The 26,965-nt window shown below is 41.9% G+C and overlaps 1 protein-coding gene across 2 annotated transcripts in view; it reads right to left on the bottom strand.

Moving 5' to 3' along the window:
- Positions 1–803: 803 nt before the first annotated feature.
- Positions 804–26,965, bottom strand: part of XYLB (xylulokinase) — a 124,763-nt gene continuing 98,601 nt past the window's right edge. For both annotated transcript variants that reach the window (XR_010910205.1, XM_060782619.2), the window contains 2 exons: positions 25,736–25,830; positions 804–1,318 (listed from right to left, as the gene is read on the bottom strand). Coding sequence is in view for 1 of the 2 variants with exons in the window: in XM_060782619.2 (XP_060638602.2) it covers positions 1,253–1,318; positions 25,736–25,830 (161 nt within the window). In the remaining variant the exon portion in view is untranslated. The remainder of the gene's footprint in view (positions 1,319–25,735; positions 25,831–26,965) is intronic.

Here is a 26,965-nt window from a genome sequence, read left to right as displayed (position 1 = left end):
AGGCTGCCTGGGAGTATGGTGGAGTCTCCTTCTCTGAAGGCTTTTCCACAGAGGCTGTCTATCAGGAGTACTTTGACTGTGCCTTCCTGCATGGCAGGGGGTTGGACTGGATGGCCCTTGGGGGTCTCTTCCAGTGCTAGGATTCTGTATCAGGAGTAGGCAATACAGGGTCTCATGGATACACTTTATTCTCTCCCATCCATCATGTCATCCTTACCAAGCCCAACCCTTTTGGGATCCAAATGTTTTCCATCTTTCCTTCACTTTTTGCCTCCAAAAGAGAAGAGGAAGGGGAGGAAAGGGCAGGCAGGGGGCTTGGGGACAAGCAACGAACATGGTCGTGGCCCTTGCACCCCAAGAAAGAAGGATGTTGACATCGCTCTTTCTTCCTCTTCTTATTTAAGCAACTGGGAGTTAACAGGTGGGATCATCAGGAAGATTGACAGTACTGAAAAGCAACACACCAAGATGGAGAAGCAACCGGGAGAAAAGGGAAACTGGGAAGGATAGTGTGTGCATTTCTATAATTTAACTCTTGCCCAGTTTTGCCACCATCAAAATCATAGAATCAAAGAGTTGGAAGAGACCTCATGGGCCATCCAGTCCAACCCCCTGCCAAGAAGCAGGAGTATTGCATTCAAATCACCCCTGACAGATGGTCACCCAGCCTCTGTTTAAAAGCTTCCAAAGAAGGAGCCTCCACCACACTCCAGGACAGAGAGTTCCACTGCTGAACGGCTCTCACAGTCAGATACTGGATTGCATAACAGGCAAGAGGGTACAAAGCAAACAGACATAACCTGTGACTTTCCAAGTCAAGTGCCGCTCATCATGTATTGCAAACTGTGGAAAACTTCGTTTCTGGAACTAAAAAGGTAGCCCCCAACAGGACTCAGCATGGGACTGATTCAGCTTAGTGGGCTGATATGCAACTTCCAGCAAGTGCCCCAAGCTGAATGCATTGTGAGTCCTTTGCTACAGTCCGGCACTTGGCTGCTAGGATGAAAGAGGGGGCACGAAAAGGCAAGAATGATGTAAGGACTCACAACAGCAGTCAAGACAGCCAGTGACAAAGAGATCAAATGTTACCCGCATTTACGGTCCAGCTTTTAGATAAAATCAAATCACTATTTTTCTCTTTCAAGTACTAAATGAAGGAAGGCTTTATACAATTACAGACACAGTTTCTTCTGATCTCCTGCTTCCTTTTTATTTAAGGCGACGGCTTGATTCCCAGCTCTCGCTTCTGATGTCACTTTGACCGCTTCAGCACTTGCTCCTCAAGGTCCATGTATCTCTTAAGCAAAGGCTGGTAGACCTAAGGTAGAAAAGAGGGATTCAATTTTAAGGAGGCCAATGAACCTCACCTAGCATCGCTTATATTCTTACAGCTGTTCTTTGCATGGTCAAATGTGTTGTTTGACATATGGATTCCGGACCTCCACAGGCTACAGCCTAGGACCCTAGACATATTTATTTATTTATTTACTTCATTTTTTCCCACCTTTCTCAAATCAAGGCGGCTTAAAAATCTGACAAAAAAATTCCACAACTGAGGGGCCACCACTGAGAAGGCCCTGTCTCTCGTCCCAACCAATCGTGCTTGTGAAGAGGTTGGGACAGAGAGCAGGGCATCCCCAGTGGATCTTAAAGCTCTTGTAAGCTCATAGAGGGAGATTCGTTTGGACAGGTAAGTTGGACCAGAACCATATAGGGCTTTATAGGTTCTCAACCTGTGGGTCCCCAGATGTTTTGGCCTTCAATTCCCAAAAATCCTAACACCTGGTAAACTGGCAGGGATTTCTGGGGACCCACAGGTTGAGAACCACTGTTATATGTCAAGACAAGCACTTGAAATTGGGCTCGGTAGCAGACTGGCAGCCAATGAAGTGAGGTAACAGAGGAGTAGTATGCTCCCTGAATGCCACTCCAGTTGGACTAATTCAGTATTTCTCAACCTGGAGGTTGGGGGGGGGGGGGCTCGCGAGGTGGTGTCCAAGGGATCATCAAAGATCTTCAGAAAAAACAGTATTTTCTGTTGGTCACGAGGGTTCTGTGTGGTAAGTTTGGCTCAATTCCATTGTTCTATTGTTAGTGGGGTTCAGAATGCTCTGTCATTGTAGGTGAACTATAACTCCCAGCAACTACAACTCCCAAAGGTCAAGGTCTATTTTTCCCAAACTCCACCAGTGTTCACATTTGGGCATATTGAGTACTCTTGCCAAGTTTGTCCCAGATCCATCATTGCTTGAGTCCACAGTGCTCTCTGGATGTGGGTGAACTACAACTCCCAAACTCAAGGTCAATACCCACCAAACCCTTCCAGTATTGTCTGTTGGTCATGGGATTTCTGTGTGCCAAGTTTGGTTCAATTCCATCACTAGTGGAGTTCAGAATGCTCTTTGATTGTAGGTGAACTATAAATCCCAGCAACTTCAACTCCCAAATGACACAATCAGTCCCCCTGACCAACCCAAGTATTCAAATTTGGGTGTATTGGGTCCCATGAATGAAAATAAATCCTCCATATCGGAGATTTACATGATGATTCATAACAGTAGCAAAATTACAGTTGTGAAGTAGCAACAACAATGATTTTTATTGGTTGGGGGTCACCACCCCATGAGGAACCGTATTAAGGAGTTTCAGCATTAAAAAGATTGAGAACCACTGGACTAGTTGAAGCTTCTGGGCCGTTGAAGTACATGCCCTTCCCTTCTAAGTAGAGATATCACACTATTATGCAGGCAATAGATGGGAGTAAAATAATATATAAGATTACTTTATGGCTAATAGATTCTTGGTGCTCAAGAAGTTGCAGCGCCATCAAGAACTCACTTAGTCATCCATCCATCACCATCCAAGACCTTGGCTGCATGCAGAGTTATATACAGAAAGAACTATTGTTCCTCGGTGGAAAGGCAGTTGAGACAGGACCCAACAAAGGAATTGCATCAACGTCTGAGTGCTGCTTGCGCAACTTATTATTCTCATATAGATGGATCTCGACATTTGATTGCAGAAGATGCCTTGTCATTTATTTGCCATCTGTAACACTTATGGAGTACAGCGTTTGGAGTGATGCTTTCCATCAACTCATCCACCCACATAGGAGCATTCAACCACTCTACACACTTTCTATAGTTTCTACAGTATTACTGTGGAAAGAGAGCTCTTCTATGTTAGTTACACTGGTTATGTAGCTGACTTTCTACACAGTTGTCTCTAATCTATCACATTTCCCAGATATTTTTGAACTACCATCAGTATGTCCTACTAGTTAGTAATGGTGGGATAGGGCTTTGAAATGGGCAGATCAAGTGAAGACTCAAGGTTAAGTATCAGTTCAATGGATTATTGCAGGTTTTTTGGGCTGTATGGCCATGTTCTAGAAGCATTCTCTCCTGACATTTTGCCTGCATCTGTGGCAGGCACCCTCAGATGTTGTGAGGTCTGTTGGAAACGAGGAAAATTGGATTTATATGTCTGTGGAAAGTCCTGGATGGGAGAAAGAATTCGTGTCTGTTGGAGCTAGGTGTGAATGTTTCAATTGGCCACCTTGATTAGCATTTGATTGTCTGACAGTTTTTAGGTTAGGCTTGTTACTGCCTGGGGGGAATCCTTTGTTGAGAGGTGATTAGATGTTCCTGATTGTTTCTTGTCTGGAGTTCCCCTGTATTTGAGTTGTTCTTTATTTACTGTTGTAATTTTAGAGTTTTTTAATACTGGTAAAATAACTCAAACACAGGGGAACTCCAGACAAGAAACAATCAGGAGCATCAGTATGTCCCAGTAGTTCCATTCAGAATGTAATTTCTGGTTTCTTTGGAATCATAGAATCAAAGAGTTGGAAGAGACCTCATGGGCCATCCAGTCCAACCCCCTGCCAAGAAGCAGGAATATTGCATTCAAATCACTCCTGACAGATGGCCATCCAGCCTCTGTTTAAAAGCTTCCAAAGAAGGAGCCTCCACCACACTCCGGGGCAGAGAGTTCCACTGCTGAACGGCTCTCACAGTCAGGAAGTTCTTCCTCATATTCAGATGGAATCTCCTTTCTTGTAGTTTGAAGCCATTGTTCTGCGTCCTAGTCTTATTTAGATTCTACTTCTTGTTTCTCATGTTGTGACCACCTTCCATCCAGAAATCTGTGTCCTTACAGTGAAAGACCATGTGGATCCAAAATAGGTCTCCACAGTCACTTATGGAGCCATCACATCTAATCACCTCTCAACAAAGGATTCTCCCAGACAGTAACAAGCCACACATAAAAACTATCAGGCCATCAAATGCTAATCAAGGTGACCAACTGAAATATTCACACCTAGCTCCAACAGACAAGAGTTTTTTCCCACCCTGGACTTTCCACAGATATATGAACCCAATCTTCCAAGTTTCCAACAGACCTCACAACCTCTGAGGATGCCTGCCACAGATGCAGGCGAAATGTCAGGAGAAAATGCTTCTAGAACATGGCCACACAGTCTGAAAAACCTACAACAACCCAGTGATTCCGGCCATGAAAGCCTTCGAAAATATCAATTCAATGCTATGTTTGCTTAGATGCCCTCTGCTAAGCTGTCCTTCTTTCCCTTGCTGCAAAACAGAGACCTACAGAGCTTAAGCAGAGACAATATGACATGGATGTATTTCATGCATTTAAAGGGGCTATAAAATGCTTTCTGCAGCTTTATATTAGCGGCTCTTTTACAGCTATATTTTAATGATGGACTCTTAACGGTTTCTATGGAGATCGTGATAGTTTGCCACTGATAAGGATTCCTGCAGCAGGCACCAGTCGTAAAGTCACAAAGAACTTCTAGCTAGGCATGGACTTGGAAAACTGATCAGCAGGATGTGGTTGACCTTTTGAGGGAGAGGGTCCCCTCTTCACTTCCTTACACTCTCAACCTTTTTGACTCACTGAGCCCCTTTTAGAATCAATTTCTATGGCACATCCCATTAGGCCTTCTCTATGTCTTACAAGTTAATGGTGTTTAGGAGTAGTGTTGCGGGGGGATGAAGAATGAATAGATAAGAGAACGTAAAATATATATGTAAACAATTGCACAATGTCCATGCAATGAAATTTTATTTTAAAAACTTTGACATTTACCAATTTACAGCCTCGCCATCTGTCCATCTCGTGCTACAGTAATTTTGGAGCTGGTGGCTGCAGAATGACCAAGTGTCCTCTACTTGAGGAGGCGTGAAACTCAACTTGGCCATTTTTCCATTCAGAATGTAATTTCTGGTTTCCTTATTTTGATTCTACTTCTTGTTTCTCATGTTGTGGCCACCTTCCATCTGGAAATCTATGTCCTTACAGTGAAAGACCATGTGGATCCAAAATAGGTCTCCACAGTCACTTATGAACCCATCACCAAGACTCTACTCTTGGAAGACAATCATATTCAGACACAAGACAGACATCATTTAGGTCAGTGGTTCTCATTCTATGGGTCCCCAGATGTTTTGGCCTTCAACTCCCAGAAATCTTAACAGATGGTAAACTGCCTGAAATTTCTGGGAGTTGTAGGTCCAAACACCTGGGGACCCATAGGCTGAGAACCCCTGATTTAGGTGAAAGCCATCGCAGAGATTAAGATCCTCCGGTGAGACTCTGCTTTCCGTCCCGCCATTGTCACAGGCACGATTGGTGAGGACGAGAGACAGGGCCTTCTCGGTGATTGCCCCCGACTATGGAACTCCCTTCCTGGTGAGATCAGGTCAGCCCCTCTCTCCTGTCTCTCTCCTGTCCTTCAGAAGAATGGTAAAAACTTGGCTGTGGGACCAAGCTTTTGGGATAGGGCAATGAAGTGGCAATAGGAAAGATGACCAGGCCAATTTAGATTTGACACAGATGACCAATGATGGGTTTTTTTTAAAAAAATATGTATTTATATAAGAATTTGTGTCCCGGCATTGAATGTTTGCTGTATATATGCTGTGCTCTGCCCTGAGTCCCCTTCGGGGTGAGAAGGGCAGAATATAAATATTTTAAATAAATAAATAAATACTCATGTAGCAACCAGTAAAATCATGTAGCAACAGACAAGCATCTCGAGCTCTGAGGATTACCCGGGAATGAATCTCACTGGAGCATTGCAGCACACCAAAATACCTGGGAGTCACTCTGGACTGTGCTCTGACTTATAAGAAGCACTGCTTGACTATCAAGCAAAAAGTGGGTGCTAGAAATAATATCATACAAAAGCTGACTGACACAGCTTGGGGATCACAACCAGGTACAGTGAAGGCATCTGCTATTGCACTTTGCGACTCTGATGCTGAATATGCATGCCCAGTGTGTAATTTATCTCACCACAGTAGACGTGGCTCTTAATGGGACATGCCACATTATCACAGGATGCTTATGCTCTATGCTGCTGGAGAAATTATATTGTTTAGCCAGTATTTCATGACCTGATATCTGTCAAGAAGTAGCAGCCAGTAATGAAAGGACAAAGGCATTGATATCTCTGGCCCATCCTCTGTTCAGACATCAGCCAGCATGCCAATGTCTAGAATCAAGAAACAGATTCCTAAGATCTACAGAGGCACACACAGGAACACCTCGGCAAGCAAGAGTCCAAAAGTGGCAGGCACAAACCTGGAACCTCAATGAGTGGCTGAGACTGGATGAGAAACTCCTGAGCACACAGAAGGCTGGGTGACTTGGAAGGCGCTGAACAGACTGCACTCTGGCACCACGAGATGCAGAGCCAATCTTAAGAAATGGGGCCACAAAGTGGAGTCTGCAACATGCGAGTGTGGAGAAGAGCAAATCATGTAACAACAGACAAACATCTCGAGCTCTGAGGATTACCTGGGAAGACTGAGACTGGATGAGAAACTCCTGAGCACAAAGAAGGTTGGGTGACTTGGAAGGCACTGAACAGACTGCACTCTGGCACCACGAGATGCAGAGCCAATCTTAAGAAATGGAGCCGCAAAGTGGAGTCTGCAAGTGGAGTCTGCACAAACCTCTTACTTCAATGCAAACTAAGCCCTGCCACTTGCACAATGGAGGACCTTCTCACAGCGTCACCAGAGGCACTCCAAGTGGCCAGCTTCTGGTCAAAGGACATTTAGCATAATGCCAAGTTTTTAATTTTGTTTGTGGTTTCTTTTGCATTATAACTGGATTCTCAATTCACTTCTGATACAATAAATAAATAAACAAACATTAGAGAACAATGCAGTGGTACCCTATTTATTCGATTCTAAGATGCACTCCTCCCATGTAAATATTACTAAAATTAGGGTATATCTTATAATCAAAGATTCTTTTTTCCTGTTGGTGGTACTGAAATTAGTGTGTTTTACAACCTATGGCATCTTAGACTCAAAGAAATGTGGTATTTTCCCCTATTCCTTTGTGAGGATGGGAAGGCTCACGTGGGTTTCAGAGAATGAAGAAATGAAAGAAAGAAAAAGGATGCAACATCTCGGAATTGCTGCTCCTTCTTTCATCCTCGCAGAGCATACTGTTTCTCTCGAATGTATGTGTCGGAGCAAGCAAACTACTGAACTAGCACTTATGGCTGTATTAGGGGCATCAATATGTCAGGCAAAAATAGCTCTTTTATTTACTGAAATATCTATAGTCAAGCCTCACTAATTCTCACTTTGATTATCTGCAGCCCTGATAAAGCCCGCTTGCTTTGTGCCAGCTGAGATTTAATAGCACAGTCTCGTATGGCTAAAAGAGGCTTGGCTACAGGGAGAGCAAGATCTGTCGTACTCTCCCGGTGTGATGATGGTGCCGATGATGATGATATTTCTTCTAAAAATAAAGAAAAGCAGCCATCCCGCAGCACCTTTATATGCTGGCATGCTCCGAAGCGTTGTGGCGAACACATTGCTCTAAATTAAAAGTGTCAGAAGAAATGAACGGCTACATTTAAGGCTACAGTGCTTTTGACTGTTTTATTGGGCTTGAATGCTTAACTTGCTAATTTGCAAAATCCAAGCATCTGCTGCAACCGGTCTCCCAGCCATTAGCATGAATAACTGATGCTCGGCTGTTGTTTTATACCCATGTGAACATGGGGAGAAAATTAAACCTATCCTTCTTTCTTTGTCTCTATTAATTTTCTCTAAAAATTCACCTCTTGGGGTGGAGCCTGTCTCCATTAATGTAAATATAAGATGTAAAATAAAGAAAAAAATTCCAACAATTCTTGGAGTCTTAAAATATGGTAAGATACAGGAAGGAAATTGACTGTGTTTTGCAAAAGCTGACTCTCTTTGTCCTGAAGTTGCTCCTATTCAAGAATCATGGTTAGGCCGAATAGCAAGAGCCACTGTGACCTGGCACGAAGAAATCTTACTTGATGGATCACATAGGTCTTAATCAATTGATTGCTTTTCAATTAAATTTGCATAGAATTGCATTTAGGAAAGAGGTAGCTCAGAAGCAAGAGAAGAGCATATTTTATTATGATTAGTTTTACATGAAGTCTGTATATATTGCAGCATCTCTCTTTTCTGAGCAAAGGAGGAATGCGTCTTCTGAGACAACACTTGGCATGTGCAGGTTTTGAAAGTGCTTCTAAACTTATAAATAATTATATTTAAAGACCAATAGTATCCGACTCATTTCCATTTCTAAGCCAAAGAGCTGGCATTGTCCATTGATGCCTCCAAGCTCAAGTGGCCAGCATGACTGCAGGGAGTGCAGTTATCTTCCCGCCGGAGAGGTACCTACTGATCTACTCACATTTGCATGTTTTAAAACTGCTAGGTTGACAGAAGCTGGGGCTAACAGCAGGAGCTCATCCCACTCCCTGGATTCAAACCACGAGCCTTTCGGTCAGCAAATTCAACAGCTCAGTTGTTTAATCCGCTGCGCCACCAGGGACTCCAAAAATAATTATGGTCTTACTATTAATTGTATTTTTAAAATGATTAGTTGACAGACAAAAGTATTATTTTTTTACTTCCATATGCATTGCATGAATCTTTTTGAACCAATTATGCTAACCAATCAGTCTACTAAATGTTGAAACTCTATTTGCCAGGTTTCAACTTAGGGGGTTCTAGTTGAACCACACCATTGGGGCAGAAGAGGTTGGCAAAGGTAGTTTAATTTGAGGTTGTTGTTACCACAGGTCTCTAGGATTGTGTACTTGATCAGAATTCAAAGAAATTCAAAATTCAGATTAAGGGTGCATCTATACTGTGGAATTAATGCAGCTTGACTTCACTTTGACAGCCATGGCTCAATGTTATGGAATCCTGGGAGTTGTAGTTTGGTGAGGCACCAGCACTCTTTGGCAGAGAAGGTTTAAGACCTTGTAAAACTACAATTCCCATGATTCCATAACATTAATTCCACAATGTAGATGCAAGCTAAGTGACTGCTATAGTTATGCATGTGGATACACCCAGCAGCTGCAGTTGACCACACTTATTTGCTTTGCTTTACTTTAACCTACCTCATTTGACATCAAGTTAGTAGTTGGCATTTACTGGGTACATAGAATCATAGAGTGAGGAGAGACCCAAGAGCCATCAAACCCAACCCCTTCTGCTATTCAGGCATACACTCCTGAAAGATGGTCCTCTAGCTCCTGCTTAAAGACCTTAAAATAATGAGATTGCTTCTTTAGAGTTGGTGGAGGAGAAGGCAAGCTCTCCACAAATGATGCCAGAACACCATCAAAAGGTGAGTCAATGACATCCAGTTTTTTTCCCTTTCTAGCATCTAAGCATATCATGTAAAATCATAGAATTGGAAGAGACCTTGTGGGCCATCCTGTTCAACCCCCTGCCAAGAAGCAGGAAAATTGCATTCAAAGCACCCCCAACAGATGACCATCTAGCCTCTGTTTAAAAGCCTCCAAAGAAGGAGCCTCCACCACACTCCAGAGCAGAGAGTTCCACAGCTGAACAGCTCTCACAGTCAGGAATCTCCTTTCCTGTAAGTTGAAGCCATTGTTCTGTGTCCTAGGAGAACAAGTAATATTGGTGCCCCATCCACCTAAACAGTGGGGCCACCCTCTTTGGGCATGTAAGAAATCAGTTTGTATGTATCAACTCTAAAATAAGATGCATGAAGCTGATAGGTCAGGCCATGCCCGGGGAGCTAGCTGAGCCTGGGAATTTTGGTTACTGTTACATTTTCAGGCTATGAGCTGTGCAGGTGCTTGCAAGCAAAACAACAGAGAGGAAACAATGAGGGACAGCTAATCACCTCTCAACAAAAGATTCCCCCAGGCACTAACAAGTTACACCAAAAAACTGCCAGGCCATCAAATTCTAATCAAGGTGGTCAGTTGAAACATTCACACCTAGCTCCAGCAAACAAGAGTTCTTTATCCCACCCTGGTCATTCCACAGATATATAAACCCATTTTCCTAGTTCCAACAGACCTCACAACCTCTGAGGATGCTTGCCATAGATGCAGGTGAAACGTCAGGAGAGAATGCCTCTAGAACATGGCCATATAGCCTGGAAAAACCTAAAATAACCCAGTGATTCCAGTCATGAAAGCCTTTGACAATACATTGATCACATAATGTTGTTCCGCATTTTGAAGAGTAAACTACTTGCTCTTTGTTGATAATCTGCGTGGCATATTTTCTTTCTCTGGCAAGACAGAGTGTGGACTGATCAAACATGAACTACACATGATTTTACATTATGCCACACATCCCATTTCAATTCCGACATGTAAAGGTCCTTATACATTTTGCTGATTGCTTCAGTTTCCATCTGCTGCTTCCCTCCACATCGCCAGTATTTTCAAAATAAAACTCGAAGAGCCAAGTTAGTATCTGACAGAAAAATAATCATCCCAAAAAAAACCCAAAAATATTGCCGCTCCTTACAGAGTAACGAATACATCAGTGCTTAAGCTTTCGTGCCCATAAAAGTATATGTCATCATAAATGTATTAGTCTTTAAGGTGCCACAAGTCTCTTTCTTCGACTAGAAATCAAAAATTGATCATCTGAACTTTTATCACACGAGCTGAAAATGTAAAGTCGGATGCCTCTACAGTTCTAGCAGCTGTATTCTATTGACCTTATTTTGGAAATCTCCTTCTCGGAGATTTCAGGAGTATATACCCAGAGGCAATTAAATGGATTTATTTTTTGTAATTGATGTCCAAAGGAAATAAAGAACACTCAACGATGCATTAAAAAAGGCCCTTAGGAGCATAAATTCCCTGATTTTTGCAGCAGCTAAACCTAATGCATCACAAGGAGCAATATTTTACAAAAAGTAATTATACAGACTGCTGCGAGAAACCTCAGCTTGGTGCTTGTAGCACTGTACTGAATGGCCTTTTCCATCCAAAACATCTACCTGGGAGTAAATTAGTTTCACTTGCTACCTGTCCCTAACTGCCTCTAAAGTCAGTGACAGGTAAATTACCAACAACTCTCTCCCTCATTCCCAACTGCTGTCTGAAGGAATGTACTTCTCCCTTACCAACTGTTGCCAGTCAATTTTGAGATATAATTGTACCCCAGGGCTCTTGATGTTTCTACCAAAGTGCAACAGGAGAACAAAATACGGTAGCCCCATGATAAGCAAAATAGATCTTCAGCTTATAATTTATTTTTTCAACTCCACAGCTATCCAGAGATCTGTCGGACAACATACACAAGACCTTGCTGATTATTCAAAACACAGGATATGTTGTGTACAAAGGTGAAGCCGTCAAGTGGACAAAAGTGGGTTTTTCCACCTTAGAGAGTAATAGTAGAGAAGTAAAATGTCATTGGCAAAAAAAGCCAATGGGATTTTGGCCTGCATAAATAGGAGTATGGTGTCTAGATCCAGGGAAGTTATGCTCCCCCTCTATTCCGCCTTGGTCAGACCAGACCTGGAATCACACTGTGTCCAATTCTAGGCACCGCAACTGAAGGGAGATGTTGACAAGCTGGAATGTGTCCAGATTAGGGCAACTCAAATGATCAAGAGTCTGGAGAACAAGCCCTATGAGGAGCGGTTTGAAAAGCTGGCCATGTTTAGCCTGCAGAAGAGAAGGCTGAAAGGATATATGATGAGGATATATAATTGGATATATATATAAGGATATATAATTGGGACAGTTGCCAGGTATCAAGATGTGAGGGGAAGTCCTCGGGAGGAGGGAGCAAGCTTGTTTTCTGCTGCTTTGGAGACTAGGACGCAGAACAATGGCTTCAAACTATAGGAAAGGAGATTCCACCCAAACATGAGGAAGAACTTCCTAACTGTGAGAGAGCTGTTCAGCATTGGAACTCTCTGCCCCGGAGTGTGGTGGGAGCTCCTTCTTTGGAGGCTTTTAAGCAAAGGCTGAATGGCTATCTGTCAGAGCTGCTTTGAATGTGATTTTCCTGCTTCTTGGCAGAAAGAGGTTGGACTGGATTGCCAATGAGATCTCCTCCATCTCTATGATTCTATGAAATGTTGGAGGGTATGATGTTCTCAAAATGTTTTCCTCTTTCTTGCAGTGGCAAGCATACCCCCCTTGGAATTTAGATGATCTTGCGGGGGGCAAAGGAAATCCTATGCTGAATCATTTTCCTTTGTGCACCTATTGTTGTTGTTGTTGTTCATTCGTTCAGTCATTTCTGAATCTTCGTGAATTCATGGACCAGTCCACGTCAGAGCTCCCTGTCGGTCGTCACCACCCTCAGCTCCTTCAAGGTCGGTCCGGTCACTTCAAGGATGCCATCCATCCATCTTACCCTTGGTCGGCCCCTCTTCCCTTTTCCTTCCATTTTCCCCAGCATAATTGTCTTCTCTAAGCTTTCCTTTCTTCTCATGATGTGGCCGAAGTACTTCATCTTGGCCTCTAATATCCTTCCCTCCAATGAGCAGTCAGGCTTTATTTCTTAAAGTATGGACTGGTTGGATCTTCTCGCTGTCCAAGGCACTCTCAGAACTTTCCTCCAGCACTACAGTTCAAAAGCACCTATTGATGCAGGCCAAAATCCCATTGGCTTTTTTTGCTGCCACATGACTTGTTGTCTATGAGGACCCCAAGATTTTTTTTCACAGGTCCTGCTGTCAAGCCAGGCATCACCCCCATTCTGTATCTTTGCATTTCATTTTTTTCCTGCATAAGTGAAGCATCTTGCATTTGTCCCTGTTGAACTTCCTATTGTTCGTTTTGACCAATCAACTCTCTAATTTCAGATAAAGCAACATCAGAGCATGGTTGAAATGGCAAATACAGGTATTATAACTGTGGAAGAACAAACAAGCTAGAAGAGCCTGCAGCAGTTTGCTTTTGCTTATCTTACTGGGAAGGGCAAGGATTTGTCTGCTCCTGTCCTTACACAAACACACACACACATTGATAATGAAGTACAATCTAGTTTTGCTCTTTGAACTCAATCTGAACAACTGAAATAAGCAGAGGACAAAATGGGAAGCTGGAAGAGACACAAATCAGGACAATTTGAAAGCAGCTGAAAAAAGTGGAACAAAGCATCAAACTGGGTTCTGTTCCTGCCTAATTGGGACAGTTGCAAAGTATGGAACATATATCCTTTAGGAATATACTTTTTTCACCAGATGCTGCCCATAGAATTGTACTAGAGACTTAGAAAAAAAACACTTCTCCGGGCATTACTAAGCCCTCTTGTGCAAGTATAAAATGAGCTTCAGCCTGAAATCCAAGGCATAGTTCATTTCAGGTAAGAATAATAAAGTTCCAGATTATTTGAAAATCATGTTATGCAAAAGGTCCTGGAACAGAACCCTTCCCTGATGTACAGGCCTGCTGTCATTAATGTGAAAAAATCACTCTAAACTGGAATCCAACCATTCATTAAAGTGCCATCCACCTGACAAGAGGTTTATTAAATGCACCACTAATTGCTGCTCCACTTTGGGCATGGTTGACAATCCATCGGAGGAAAAAAGTCAACACATCAGGAAAAATGGAAGTGATGGCGCGTAATCATATTTTTGTATGATATTGCACCACACCATTCCTTTTCTTCAAGGCACCTCCTTTCTTTGAATAGGTTGATAGTTTCAAGTATATATTGTTTGGGGAAGAGGTTCTCAAGCTGTGGCTTGTGGACAACTAGTGGTCCACAAATCTCATTCAAAAGTCCTGCAGAAAGGCTAGCAACCACCATGCTTCCAAATGGAAAAACAGGGTGACTAACAACAAAATTGTATTCCTGAATTCAGATATACCCATCATTTGGGGAAGGTAGAACTACAGCATTTAATCATGAGCAATGCACAGTATTTGCTTTGAACTGTAGACCAGGAACAAAAAAAAAATAGGACAAAATCTAGGACTCTTCAGTCAGCCTAAAAGATAATGCATGCATACTCATTATTTTGCAAATGGAATGTGCTAAATGAGTGTGGTAAGTGCATGAAGATTGATACAGCACTTTTTTACTTATTTAAAAAGCTCATAAAAGCAAGATCCAAATGCTAAATGTTTGTCACTGAATCATGGATGACTACCATACCTCATAGACACCTCTATTGAGAGTCACAGAAGTGAGATAAGAGTCCAGCCTGGCCCTGCTGGAGTATTACCAAGCATCCCTGGTTTTAATAGACTGAAAGACAGCAGATTACAGGAGCTGTCTTCATAGACCTGTCGCAGCCTATGACACTAAATCATCACCACCTCCTAAGAAAAACTTATAATATCACAAAGGACTACCATCTTACCCACTTCATAGGAAATCCGCTACAAAACAGGAGCTTTTTTGTTGAATTCCAAGGCCAGAGAAGCAGATGGTGAAAACAGACGAATGGCCTGTTTTAGGGGAGCATGCTTGCTCCATCAATGTTGAATATTTACACAAATGATCAGCCACTGCCAGAAGGGACAGAGAATTTCATCTATGATGATGATCGTGCAATCACCGCCCAAGCAGAGAGCTTTGAAATGGTTGAACACAAGCTTTCTGAAGCTTTAGGTGCTCTTACTGCCTATTACAAGGAAAACCAGCTGATTCCTAATCCATCTAAAACACAGACATGTGCTTTTCACCTTAAAAACAGAAAGGCATCTCAACCTCTGAGGATTATCTGGGATGGAATCCCACTGGAGCATTGCAGCACACCGAATACTTGGGTGTTATCCTGAACCGTGCTCTCACATACAAGAAGCAATGCTGAACTATCAAGCAAAAAGTGGGTGCTAGAAATAATATCATATGAAACCTGACTGGCACAACCTGGGGATCACAACCAGACACAGTGAAGACATCTGCCCTTGCGCTTTGCTACTCTGCTGCTGAATATGCATGCCAAGTGTGGAACACATCTCACCATATTAAAACAGTGGATGTGGCTCTTAATGAGACATGCCACGTTATCACAGGATGTCTACGCCTCACACCATTGGAGAAATTATACTGTTTCGTCAGAATTGCACACCTCAGCAAGCAAGAGTCCAAAACTTGCAGACTAAAACCCGAAACCTCAATCCATGGCTGATACCAAATGACAGACTCCCCCCAGGCACACAGAAGACTGGGCAACTTGGAAGCCACTGAACAGACTGCACTCCGGCACCACGAGATGCAGAGCCAACCTTAAGAAATGGAGCCACAAAGTGGAGTCCATGACATGCGAGTGTGGAGAAGAAAAAACCACAGACTACTTACTACAATACAGCCTGAGCCCTGCCACGTACACAGTGGAGGTCCATCTTATAGCAACACCAGAGGCACTTCAAGCTACTGGCCACTTCAGCTACTGGTCAAAGGACATTTACTATAATGCCAAGTTTTTAAACTTTGCTTGTGTTTTTAAATACATTGCAACTGTACCCTTGGTTTGCTTCTGACACGGTAAATAAATAATAGATTGCTTTTTCACATCATGTCTGTATGTACCTCAGCAGCACACATGGTGTCTGTACCCTAAAAGATAATTGGGCAATTTTTTTACAAATAGGTTTCCCCAGAAGAGTAGAGCAGAGAGGTACGAAAAGATAACCCCACAAATAGCGAGGAGCTTGAAGCGTCACACATGTTAATGCGGTTGGGCCATTTTGCAGGGCATGTGGCTTGTAAAAACACTAGTGCTGTGATTATCTTTGAGATAATCATCTCCTTTCTCATGCCTTTTGGCTTAATTAACCAACAAGCCAAGCATCTCCGGTTTTAATAGATTGCTAAACTAGTGCTGCATTTTAATGCAGCAATAATGGATTCTTACTGTCGGTTAGCATATACTTAGTGTTATAAAAATCTCCCCAGTTATTTCAGTCATGCCTACTGCTCCGGATTAATCTTCCTCTTCTAAAAGAAATGTTTTCAAATCTCCTCTCTCTTCCTTTTTTATATTAAGTGCAGGGGCGAGAGGGGGTCAGAGAGAGAACCTCAATAGGTTTACTGAAATAAGACAGAAAGATCTCAATGGGCTCAGCTGGTCATTCAAATCTACCCTGGATGCATAATGAGCAAAAATTAATTACCATTAGATGGCTCTTTTAATAGCCTATTCATTTGTCTGCTGATCTGAATACAGGATCAGTTGCTTCAGGCCAGCTCTGCTCCAGCAGACATCATCATGATAAATGAGGGCATCTGTCAAGAACCCAGGCCCCAAAGACTTCCATGTTAACAACTGGATCCTGCTCTCGTCTTATGAAATCTGGCGCAATTGGCCTTGTTCAGAGATGGCAATGGGACAGTGGTCCTCAACCTCCTTTCCAGTTTATTCCTAGGCACCATTTGCTAGTTTTGAGCTAAAAATCCCTATACTACCTTGAGCAGTGTTTCTCAACCTGAGGGTTGGAATCCCAGGGAGGGGGTCGCAAGGGGGTTGCCAAAGAGCATCAGAAAACACAGTATTTTTTTTTATCATGAGGGACCTATGTGGAAAATTTGATGTTTTGTTATTGCTTTTATTATTGTTGTTCTATGGGCTCAGCCTCATGTAAGCTGCACCGAGTCCCTTGGGGAGATGGTAGCGGGGTATAAATAAAGATTATTATTATTATTATTATTATTATTATTATCATCATCATCCTCCTCCTCAAGGCACCACCATCATTTGAATCGGTTTACCCATTCACACCCTAACCAAATGTTGACTAATCAGCTAGTTTATATGTAAACTAGACTGAACACACATATAATTGATCCTGTGCAGAGTTGCGAGAGTTTTCTAGGAGTGATTGTTCAAAATGTCACCCTTGCATTTCTTTACATTGCAAAGATACAGATTTCATAAGCTCTAAAAATGTGATGCAGAGTTGTGATCAAGACAACTTCACTTGGGGTTAGCTAGGTTGTTTCTGCAAATAATTCCCCAGGAAGACAGAGATTAACCTCAAGTTGACTTTGAAGTTTATAAAAAGAACCATCGCTTAAGTGAAAGCTGCTAAACTAGATAGAACAAAATCGGACGGACAGGGAGATGCAGCCCTGTTAAAAACAGAACCAAACTGACTCATCAGATTATGAACTTTTCCTGCACTTTTCATAGTAACACAGTGTATTACTGACAGGCCCTCTGGCTTTTGTGGCTTTGCAGCCATGAAGCTTGTGCAGGAACCCATCATGTATACATTTTTAATAGTTTTTTTTAAATGGGAAGTGTTGGAAGTTGACAAGATAAATTTTAGAAGGATCAGGTTTGAGGGCACCAAATGCGACGAGCAGAACATAAAATATAGAAGTGGGAATAGAGAGGACATTCTTATGTTGGCATTGGAATTTAAAAAGTAGCCCTGTGCTAGTTTCTCCTTATGTATAGAAAGAGGCTATCATACTTTGGACATATTTGTGCTAATATGACTCAAGATAATGATGATAATGCTCAATGATGTTAAAGGGAGTAGACTTCAAGGAAGACTACATTACAAAATTGAGCAAGTAGGCTTAGTCTACAACAGTGATTCTCAACCTCTCAAATGCCGTGACTCCTTATTACAGTTCCTCTTGTTGTGGTGACCCCCAATCATAACATTATTTTCGTTGCTACTTCACAACTATAATTTTGCTACTGTTATGAATCGTCATGTAAATATCTGATATGCAGGATGTATTTTCATTCACTGGACCAAATTTGGCACAAATACCCAATATGCCAAAATGTGATCACTGGTGGAGCTTGGGGAAAATAGATCTTGAGATTTTGGGAGTTGTAGTTGCTGGGATTTATAGTTCACCTACAATCAAAGAGCATTCTGAACTCCACCAATGATGGAATTGAACCAAACTTGGCACACAGAACTCCCATGACCAACAGAAAATACTGAAAGGTTTTGGTAGGCATTGACCTTGAGCTTTGGAGTTGTAGTTCACCTACATGCAGAGAGCACTATGGACTCAAGCAATGATGGATCTGGACCAAACTTGGCACAAATACTCAATATGCCAAAATGTGATCACTGCTAGAGTTTGGGAAAACAGACCTTGAGATTTGGGAGTTGTAGTTGCTGGGATTTATAGTTCACCTACAAAGAGCATTCTGAACCCCACCAATGATAGAATTGAGCCAAACTTCCCACACAGAACCCTGAGACCAAAAGAAAATAATTTCCTGATGGTCTTTGGCGACCCCTCTGACACCCCTGCGCAACCCCGCCCCCCAGGAGTCCCGACCCCCAGGTTGAGAAACGCTAGTCTACAAAACCTCTCACTTTGTTCTCTCAGTGAATCTCTAAGGTGCTACAAGATTCTTTTGCATACCAGTTTTCCAGATTGATGTGGCTATGTCTCTGACTTCTATAATACAAATGGATTGACACAATCAAAAAAGGCATGGCCTGGATTTGCAAGATTCGGACAAGACTGGTGCTCTTGGAGGTATCATTTTATAGGGTCACCAAAAGTTGAAGACAACATGAGAGCATGTGATCATAACTCTTTATGTCCTGATACCACAATATGTGTTTTCCTGTTCCTGCTTTCAGAATAACTTGTTCTATGCATTATAGAGACGCTAGCTGCCCTGTTTGAGCAACAGCTTCCTATTTCTTACAAAGTGTACAATTCTGTGCTAAAATATATATTTTTGCTTCTGATGATATGACCAGAATGTTTACTGCATACTGTACACAGCAGCCTCGTTTTGTCAACCTGTTACAAGGAGAGTGTCTTCTATAGGAAAACTAGGTAGAAACAAGAGAAAAGAGATAGATTATTTCAGTTACTCGAAGGGCAGAAGTAGATGAAATAGATCAGTGGTACCCAATCTGTGGTCCGTGAACCAGTGGTCTGCAAGAATGAAAATATGGTCTACAGCCTCACTATTACTATACTGTTGCCTTGAAACCACAAAACAATGAGAGTGACTGGTCTCGCGAAAACTTATAGTGCCGAGGCAATGGGGATATTGGGAGGAGAGAGGCTGACCTCCTGCAAAAGACTACTACCACCACATCAGCTCTAGATTATTAAATATGTTTTTCTGTGGGCGAGCAGATGGCGATGACTGGATGCCATAGGTTCTGTATCAGAAAATAGAGCTGATGTGGTCTATCCAATGCAGTTTTCTGAATCAGCACCCCAAATAACCAAACTGAATCTAAAGTTGACCAAAAACTGATTCGTAACTGTGCAGAAGTCATTGTTATTATGTTTGTGTTTAACTGTTAGAGTATGTATTTGTGTTTGTAACAGTAGCTAAAACTGGAGTCATCTGTTTTGAATCCACAGTGAGCGTTGCCAAGGAGACGAGGCTGGCTAGCTCATGAGAGGGAGGAGTGGGCGGAGCCAAGCAGGAAAAGTTATGTGCGTTTTTAAAAAAGGCCTGAGAGTGAGGCTTGTGTGTGAGCGGCTGGTGTTTTATCAGTCTAGGAGGACTGAAGAAAGAAACCTGGCCAGATTCTTTAGTCAAAGAAGACTAAAGGAAGCCTAGTTAAGATCCCTAGTTAAGGAAGGACTAGAGGACTAGAGATCAGAGGGAAGATCAAATTGAAAGGCTATTTATAGTAGTGAAACATTGTAGTGAAACATTGTGAAACACACTCCTGACTGTGAGAGCCGTTCAGCAGTGGAACTCTCTGCCCCGGAGTGTGGTGGAGGCTCCTTCTTTGGAAGCTTTTAAACAGAGGCTGGATGACCATCTGTCAGGGGTGTTTTGAATGCGATATTCCTGCTTCTTGGCAGGGGGTTGGACTGGATGGCCCATGAGGTCTCTTCCAACTCTTTGATTCTATGATTCTATGATTCTATGATTGTTCACTAGAGAGCTTCACCTCAGTGAAAGTTAGCCACAAGCTGTATTATCTGGAAGAGTGGACTGTATTATAAACCACGTGATATTCAAAGTTCCATAAGTTATTTAACAGTCTGCAACTATAAGCTTTGTACACAATAAACTTGTTATCTTTTGTTGAAAACCGTCTCATCTCAACTGATCTGCGTCTGTAGAGCCAGATCTCATCGGTGGTACCTCAAATACCTCACGTTGGTGGCAGTTACCTTAATTTACTAATAATAATTGGCCTCCTCCGTAATATACTCTTCTACACAATTGAGGCCTGAGGTAAATTCCCTCCATAACATCCACATCTGTACAATTGGTGGCAGCGGTGAGATTAAAAAGTGCCTGAGGTAAAATACCTCCATTATTAGGGCCTGCCGTTGCCAACCTCAGCAACACACAAGCACCTCCTCGCAATTGGTGATAGCAGTGGGGATCTTCAAAGATACAATCCCTATACCCTGTCCATCGTTGAGTTCACATCTTCCCAGTAACTCTTTTGGTACTAATGTTGGAGAGTGGTCCCTGGTCAGAGTGGTCCCTGGTCAAAAATAAAAAGGTTGGGAACCATTGAAATAGATGAAGAAGTAGAAGAGGATGCCCAAGGAAGAAGATATCAATGTCTAGGGAGTCAAATCACAGATTGCCTAGGTTACTCAAAATCACAATACTAGAACAGAGAAAAAGACTCGTGCCGCCAATCAAGGAAAGTACAACCAAGCCCAAGAGCTAAGCTATATTCTATCGATCAGAAAAGGTACCGCTAATCAAGGAGGGAGAAAATGGAAGCTGTGACCAAATGAGCCAAACGAGAAATAAAAACATGCAGATAGGAAATGCAAGAGGACAACAAGGGATGATGATGATGATGATGATGATGATAATAATAATACTTTATTTATATTCCGCCCTTCTCACCCCAAAGGGGACTCAGGCCTAATCACAGTACATATGCTCGGCAAACATTCAATGTTGCTTTGTATAGACAATACACAGACAAACAGAGCAGGAGGTGGTTTGTTTCAGTTTTTTTTTTGGTGCCATGGAAGGCTGGGCTTGAGTCCAGGGGGTGCTGTTGCTCTATCCTCTATGACAAAGAGCCGCCAGGACTTCCTCCTTCCTTTTGGTCACCCTGCATTTTCTGATCTTCTTTCTTTATAGCATCGTAAAACACCTCCCCCACTTTTTAGCGGTACCTAATTTCGCTAATTACAGCTAAAGCTTTTTTTGAATTGTTTAGGTAAACAATGAGCTAGGGTGACAGTTGGCAGCTCACACCACCTGGGGTTCGAACTTGCAACCTTTTGGTTGATACATCTTACAATTGCTGATGATTTGCCAGCTGAGCTAAACCTCCGGCCCCCAGAGTTTGAGGTGCAAATAACATTATGATTAAGTGGAAGGGATTGTATAAGTATACCAAAGAATTTCAAAACCTAAGACCAGAAGTACTATGATGAGAAAAACATTTACTGGTAGATAACCCTATGTAACAAAAAATGAAAAAAAATGTTTCTAAAATTGTTATTTCCTGTTTTATTGTGCAGTCCTTACTTTCAAAGTAGTTGTTATACTCCAAATGCTTCATTTTTGTGTCTGCCACAAACTATGTTGAATTGATTGAGACTCTGTGAGATATTTCTTGAAAAACAATAGCAAAATGTGCTGCGGGATGACCCGCAAAAAATGGTTTTTGTGTTTAATAAACATTTTCCATGTTTTTATGAGAAAACCAATTGTGCCAGAAGTTTGGAAAATGGGATCGGAATTTAGTGATTTAGAAACTGTTATTAAAGTTACAATTATGAAACACACAGAAGGACACATCTTGTTGAAGCACTGTTATTTCCTTTCAGCAGGACCTATTGTTCCAGATACTCGATAATTTTATCTTCAAGGTAATCTGACTAAATGTTAAGAGTCTTTTGAGTGTTTCAACCAATACGTTAATGGAATAATTCAGAAGACATTCTTTACCGGTGTTTAATAAAGTCCCTCACCACAGATATCTATACAAACATTGCAAGTTGCTCCCTGCCTTGCTGTACTCCAAACTTTGATGCCTGGTACTTTTTGCTACCCAAAATTCCTATGTTCAGTATGACATCAGAATTGCACATCAGAGTCTCCTGGACCATAATTCTTTGACCAAATCATTGTATGCAGAAGGGAGAACATAGCAGTTTTTGTCATTTCCTCTTTCCTTCCTATGCTATATGTTATAGTCCAGTGTTTCTCAACCTGCCTAATGCTGCGGTCCATTAAGTTCCTCATGTTGTGGTGACCCCCAACCACAACATTATTTTTGTTGCTACCACATAACTGTAATGTTACTAATGTTATGAATTGCAATGTAAATATTTGATATGCAGGATATATTTTCATTCACTGGACCAAAATTGGCACAATTACCCGATACTCCCAAATTTGAATATTGGTGGGAGGAGGGGATTTTGTCATTTGGGAGTTGTAGTTGCTAAGATTTATAGTTAACCTACAATCAAAGAGCATTTTTAACTCCACCAACGATGGAATTGATTCAGTTTTGGCACACAGAACTCCCATGACCAACAGAAAACACTTGAAGAGTTTGAGCTTTGGAGTTGTAGTTCATCTACCTCCAGAGAGCCCTGGGGACTCAAACAATGATGGATCTGGACCAAATTTGGCACTAATACTCAGTATGCCCAAATGTGAACACTGGTGGAGTTTGAGACAAATAGACCTTGACATTTGGGAGTTGTATTTGCTGGGATTTATAGTTCACCTCCTCTGAACCCAGCCCACAATGGATCTGCACCAAACTTGGCATACTAGGTACATCTCAACATTAAATACTAGTGAAGTTGGGGGGCTCTTTTTGAATTCTGAGAGTTTTAGTTCACCAACACCAAAAAGGAAGAGAAAGACAGGCAAAGATATCTTCAGCTTTCTCTACCAAAGGGTTCCTCAGACCATTAGAAATATGTGTTTTCTGATTATCTTTGGTGACCCCTCTGAAACTCCCCTTGTGACCCCCCCCCCCAGGGGTCCCAACTCCCAGGTTGAGAAACATTGTTATAGAAGAACCATCAAGGCTCCACAGTGTGCTTGGCTGAAACATTTTGGAGAGACCAAGCAATGAATCTGGCCCAGTGCACAGGATAGTGCACATTCTTCAATTCCATACACAATTCCTTGCCAATGCATCACAATCTGCATGTGGTAATTATTTTTGTTGTCGTTGCTAATGCCTGCCACTACAGTACATGTTAAAATTCTCAGGAGGAGTTGGATAGCCCCCAAGGGCTTAATAAGCATCTCTAAACTCCTGACATCTCAGCTAATCCCACCTAAGACAGCTACTGCCAGTGGCAATATGGCTCTAATTTGCAAATGCAATAAACTAAGTTGGACATCCCAGCATCAAGGCAGGTAAGTGCACATCTGGAAACCGGCAAGGCATATAAAGCTCCAAGACTTTATCTGAACACAATGGGCTTCTTAAATTATGCACCTGAAAAGCACAGCATCCCTCAGAAGCTCATCACAGCAGCAACTGGTTAAAACTTCTGATTGAAAGCTTGCCCATCATTACCAACTCCTCCTCACAATGCACAGACATAGGAATTGGAGAGTTTGAGTTGTATAGCTCATAGGGCAAGCCCTAACCAGAGCACTGGGAGACTAGAAAGTATATGGCAAAGTAAAACCTATAATTTTTTTCATTGACTGATTGACCAATTCATTGAATATCCTATCTTTCACCCAACATGGAACATAAAGCAGCTGACAGTGCAAACATAATACATCTAAATATTATTATAATTATCATCACCATCAAAAGATTTTAGAAGAATTAAACTATCCTTTTAAAAACAGCACTAATTCTAAAAAGTTTTAAATAATTGAAAATATAAATATGGGAATAGAAGCACAATACTTTGGCTCATTAAAATACCCTTCTGTGACAGTTTATTTATTTATACTCTACCTTAATCTCCCAGCATGAGACCCAACTAGTTAATAGCCAAAAACATGTCTAAATATAAACTTGTTGCCTCCTGGTGGAAAGAAAACAGAGGGTTCTAAGGCAGGCATGGGCTACCTTCAGCCCTCCATGTGTTTGGGACTTCAACTCCCACAATTCCTAACAGCCTACTGGCATGCTGACATTTGTCCGCTTGTCTTCCCAAGAGATTTGCAGGATTTTCCAGAGGCAGCGGTGATGGAAATGTTCCAGGAGTTGCATGTGACATCTGTAGACTGTCCACCTCTCGCAGGCGTATAGTAGATGTGGACAGTCTACAGGGTTGGGAGGACAATAGCTTTATAAACAAGCACCTCCCCAGCAGAGGTTAGAAGGGAGATACCTCGATAGTTTCCGCAGTCTGTTCTTTCTCTTTTTTTTAAAGAGGGTGATGATAGTGGCATCCTTGAAATTTGCTGGGATTTTCTCAGTCACCCACATTTTTTCAATGAGCTGGTGGAGTTGGTGTGTCAGCTTGGGTCCTCCCTCTTTAAAGATATCAGCAGGGATCCCATCAGGTCCGCTGGCTTTGTTTTTTTTTGGGGGGGGGTGTTTTTTGTGGTGTTTTTGTGGTTTTTTGCAGTGCTGCAAGCTCATCCCTGGTTTGTTGTTGCGGGATTTATGAGAGAACCTCTTCGGCCACATTGGAGGGACCACTCTCCAACATTAGTAACAAAAGGGTTACGAATCAGTTTTCGGTCAACTTTAGATTTGCTTTGGTTATTTGGGGTGCTGATTCAGAAAATTGCACTGGACAGACCACATCAACTCTAGTTTCTGATACAGAACATATGCCATCCAGTAGTTACCATCTGCTCACCAAGAGAAAACCATACTTAATAATCTAGAGCTGATGTGGTACTGTAGTAATGATCTTTCATGGGCAGTCAGCCTCTCGCCTCCCAACATCCCCATTGCCTTGGCACTATAAGAGGATTTCACGAGACCAGTTGCTCTTGTTGCCACATGGTTTCAAGGCAACACTATAGCAATGTTGAGGCTGCAGACCATATATTCATTCTTGCGGACCATTGGTGGTACATGGACCACAGGTTGGGAACCACTGTTTTATGTGGAAAGAATGTATCCCTCAACTGACTTAAACTTGCTTACCTGTTATTCCCTTTTCCCAGTGAACCCTAGCAATTTCAATACAGACATTCAACATGTGGCCCGAACACCCCTTGAATGAAGACTTGAAAACAAATAGTCGGCTAAGACAGATTTGCAATACTTCTAAAATGAATTATTTGCCCCAAATATAAGTTGTTCCTTCATCTGTATTAATTATCATCCATTCTATTTTCAAACTAAAAGATGAAAAAGACTGGGGAGCATCCAATGGAAACCTGGGAAGAAATGAGAGAGACATTCCAAGACACTCAAAAAGGGCTTTTATTCGATGAAAGGACCAAATAATTAACGCTTGGAAGGCCTTTAAGAAGACATTAAGTCAAAAACATCTTTTGAGCTTCTTGAAACATGTCTTCTTTCTTCCACTTATAAAATGGAAAGAAAGGAAAAATGAAAGACAGAGCGCCAGGTAGTAAAAGCAATTAAAAGCCACCTCACCTGAGCCACACCAGCTTTGGGAGTCGCAACTAATTTGGGCCCCGGTGCTGATTTCACAACATCCGTCAAGGACACGCTTGTCTCTGCAACGAGTCCTGCAACAAGGATCACAGCCCTGATCAATGAGCAGAAACGAGATGAGGGATGTGCCTGGACTCCTTGGCAAATTAATACATTGCATTGATCTTCCTTGGTCAGGTCAGCATTCAGAGTGAAGGATAACGGGTAAAGATCGTACATTCCAATGCACTTGGGCCTGGGCAGAGAAGGGTCTCGGAGATCGAGTTTATGCCAGTCATTCCATTTGTCCCGTGGAGGGCAAAGCTAGCCACAGAGTTGCAAGTTCAACAGTATCAGTAATCATTGAGGAAAGCCAATGAGGCAGGAAAGAGATGGGGAAATATGGAGAAGCAATACGTTCAAGGACAAAGGGAAAAAACTGGAGCACGTTGGGGGTAATAGAGAAAGTTTCATCCCATTCATTAAAAACAATCATCTAATATTTTTGACTATCTATTCTACAGAATTCGCCATGTTAGAAATAATTTAATTCCATTGGTTGATACAACACTAAATAATTTGTTTCCTTTGTTTTTTCATTATATTTCACTGGAGTGAATTTTAACTACATGTATATGCTGTAAGCTTCTTTAAGTCCCCAATGTGGGAAATAAATAACTAGAGGAGGAGAAGGAGAAGGAGGAGGAGGATAATTTTCTATCAAGTACTGGAAAGGCTGTGGAGAAGTGGAGAATACCTCTTGCCTTTGAAATTTTTAAAAAACAAAATAACTTAGTCCAACAGTTCTTAACTTTTCAACCTTTAGATGTTTTGGATTGTAACTTCACAAATCCTTCTTCTTCTCCTTCTCATTCTTCTTCTTCTTATTATTATTATTATTAACTTTATTTGTACCCCGCTAACATCTCCCAAAGGACTCGGTGCGGCTTACAAAGGCCAAGCCATAACAAATACAACAATAAAACTCATAAAGCAAACCAATAAACACTAAAGCAATAACAGTAAAACATCAAAACAATACATCATGACACATTTAAAACTAGGGCCGGGCCAAATGTAATGAATAAATTAAAAAGTGCTGGACATGACAGGTGAAATGTCTGGATTTTAGGGTAGGTGCAATGTGCAGGCAATCTTAAATCTCTGGTAAAGTGCGTTTGGGACATGATGCCAAGAGTTTCCTATTCTGGAAAGGTACACTGGAACAGC

Source organism: Anolis sagrei, chromosome 6, assembly GCF_037176765.1.
Source record: "Anolis sagrei isolate rAnoSag1 chromosome 6, rAnoSag1.mat, whole genome shotgun sequence".
NCBI lineage: Eukaryota > Metazoa > Chordata > Lepidosauria > Squamata > Dactyloidae > Anolis > Anolis sagrei.
Note: the sequence above shows the minus strand (reverse complement) of the source record. Positions and strands in the feature narration are given on the sequence as shown.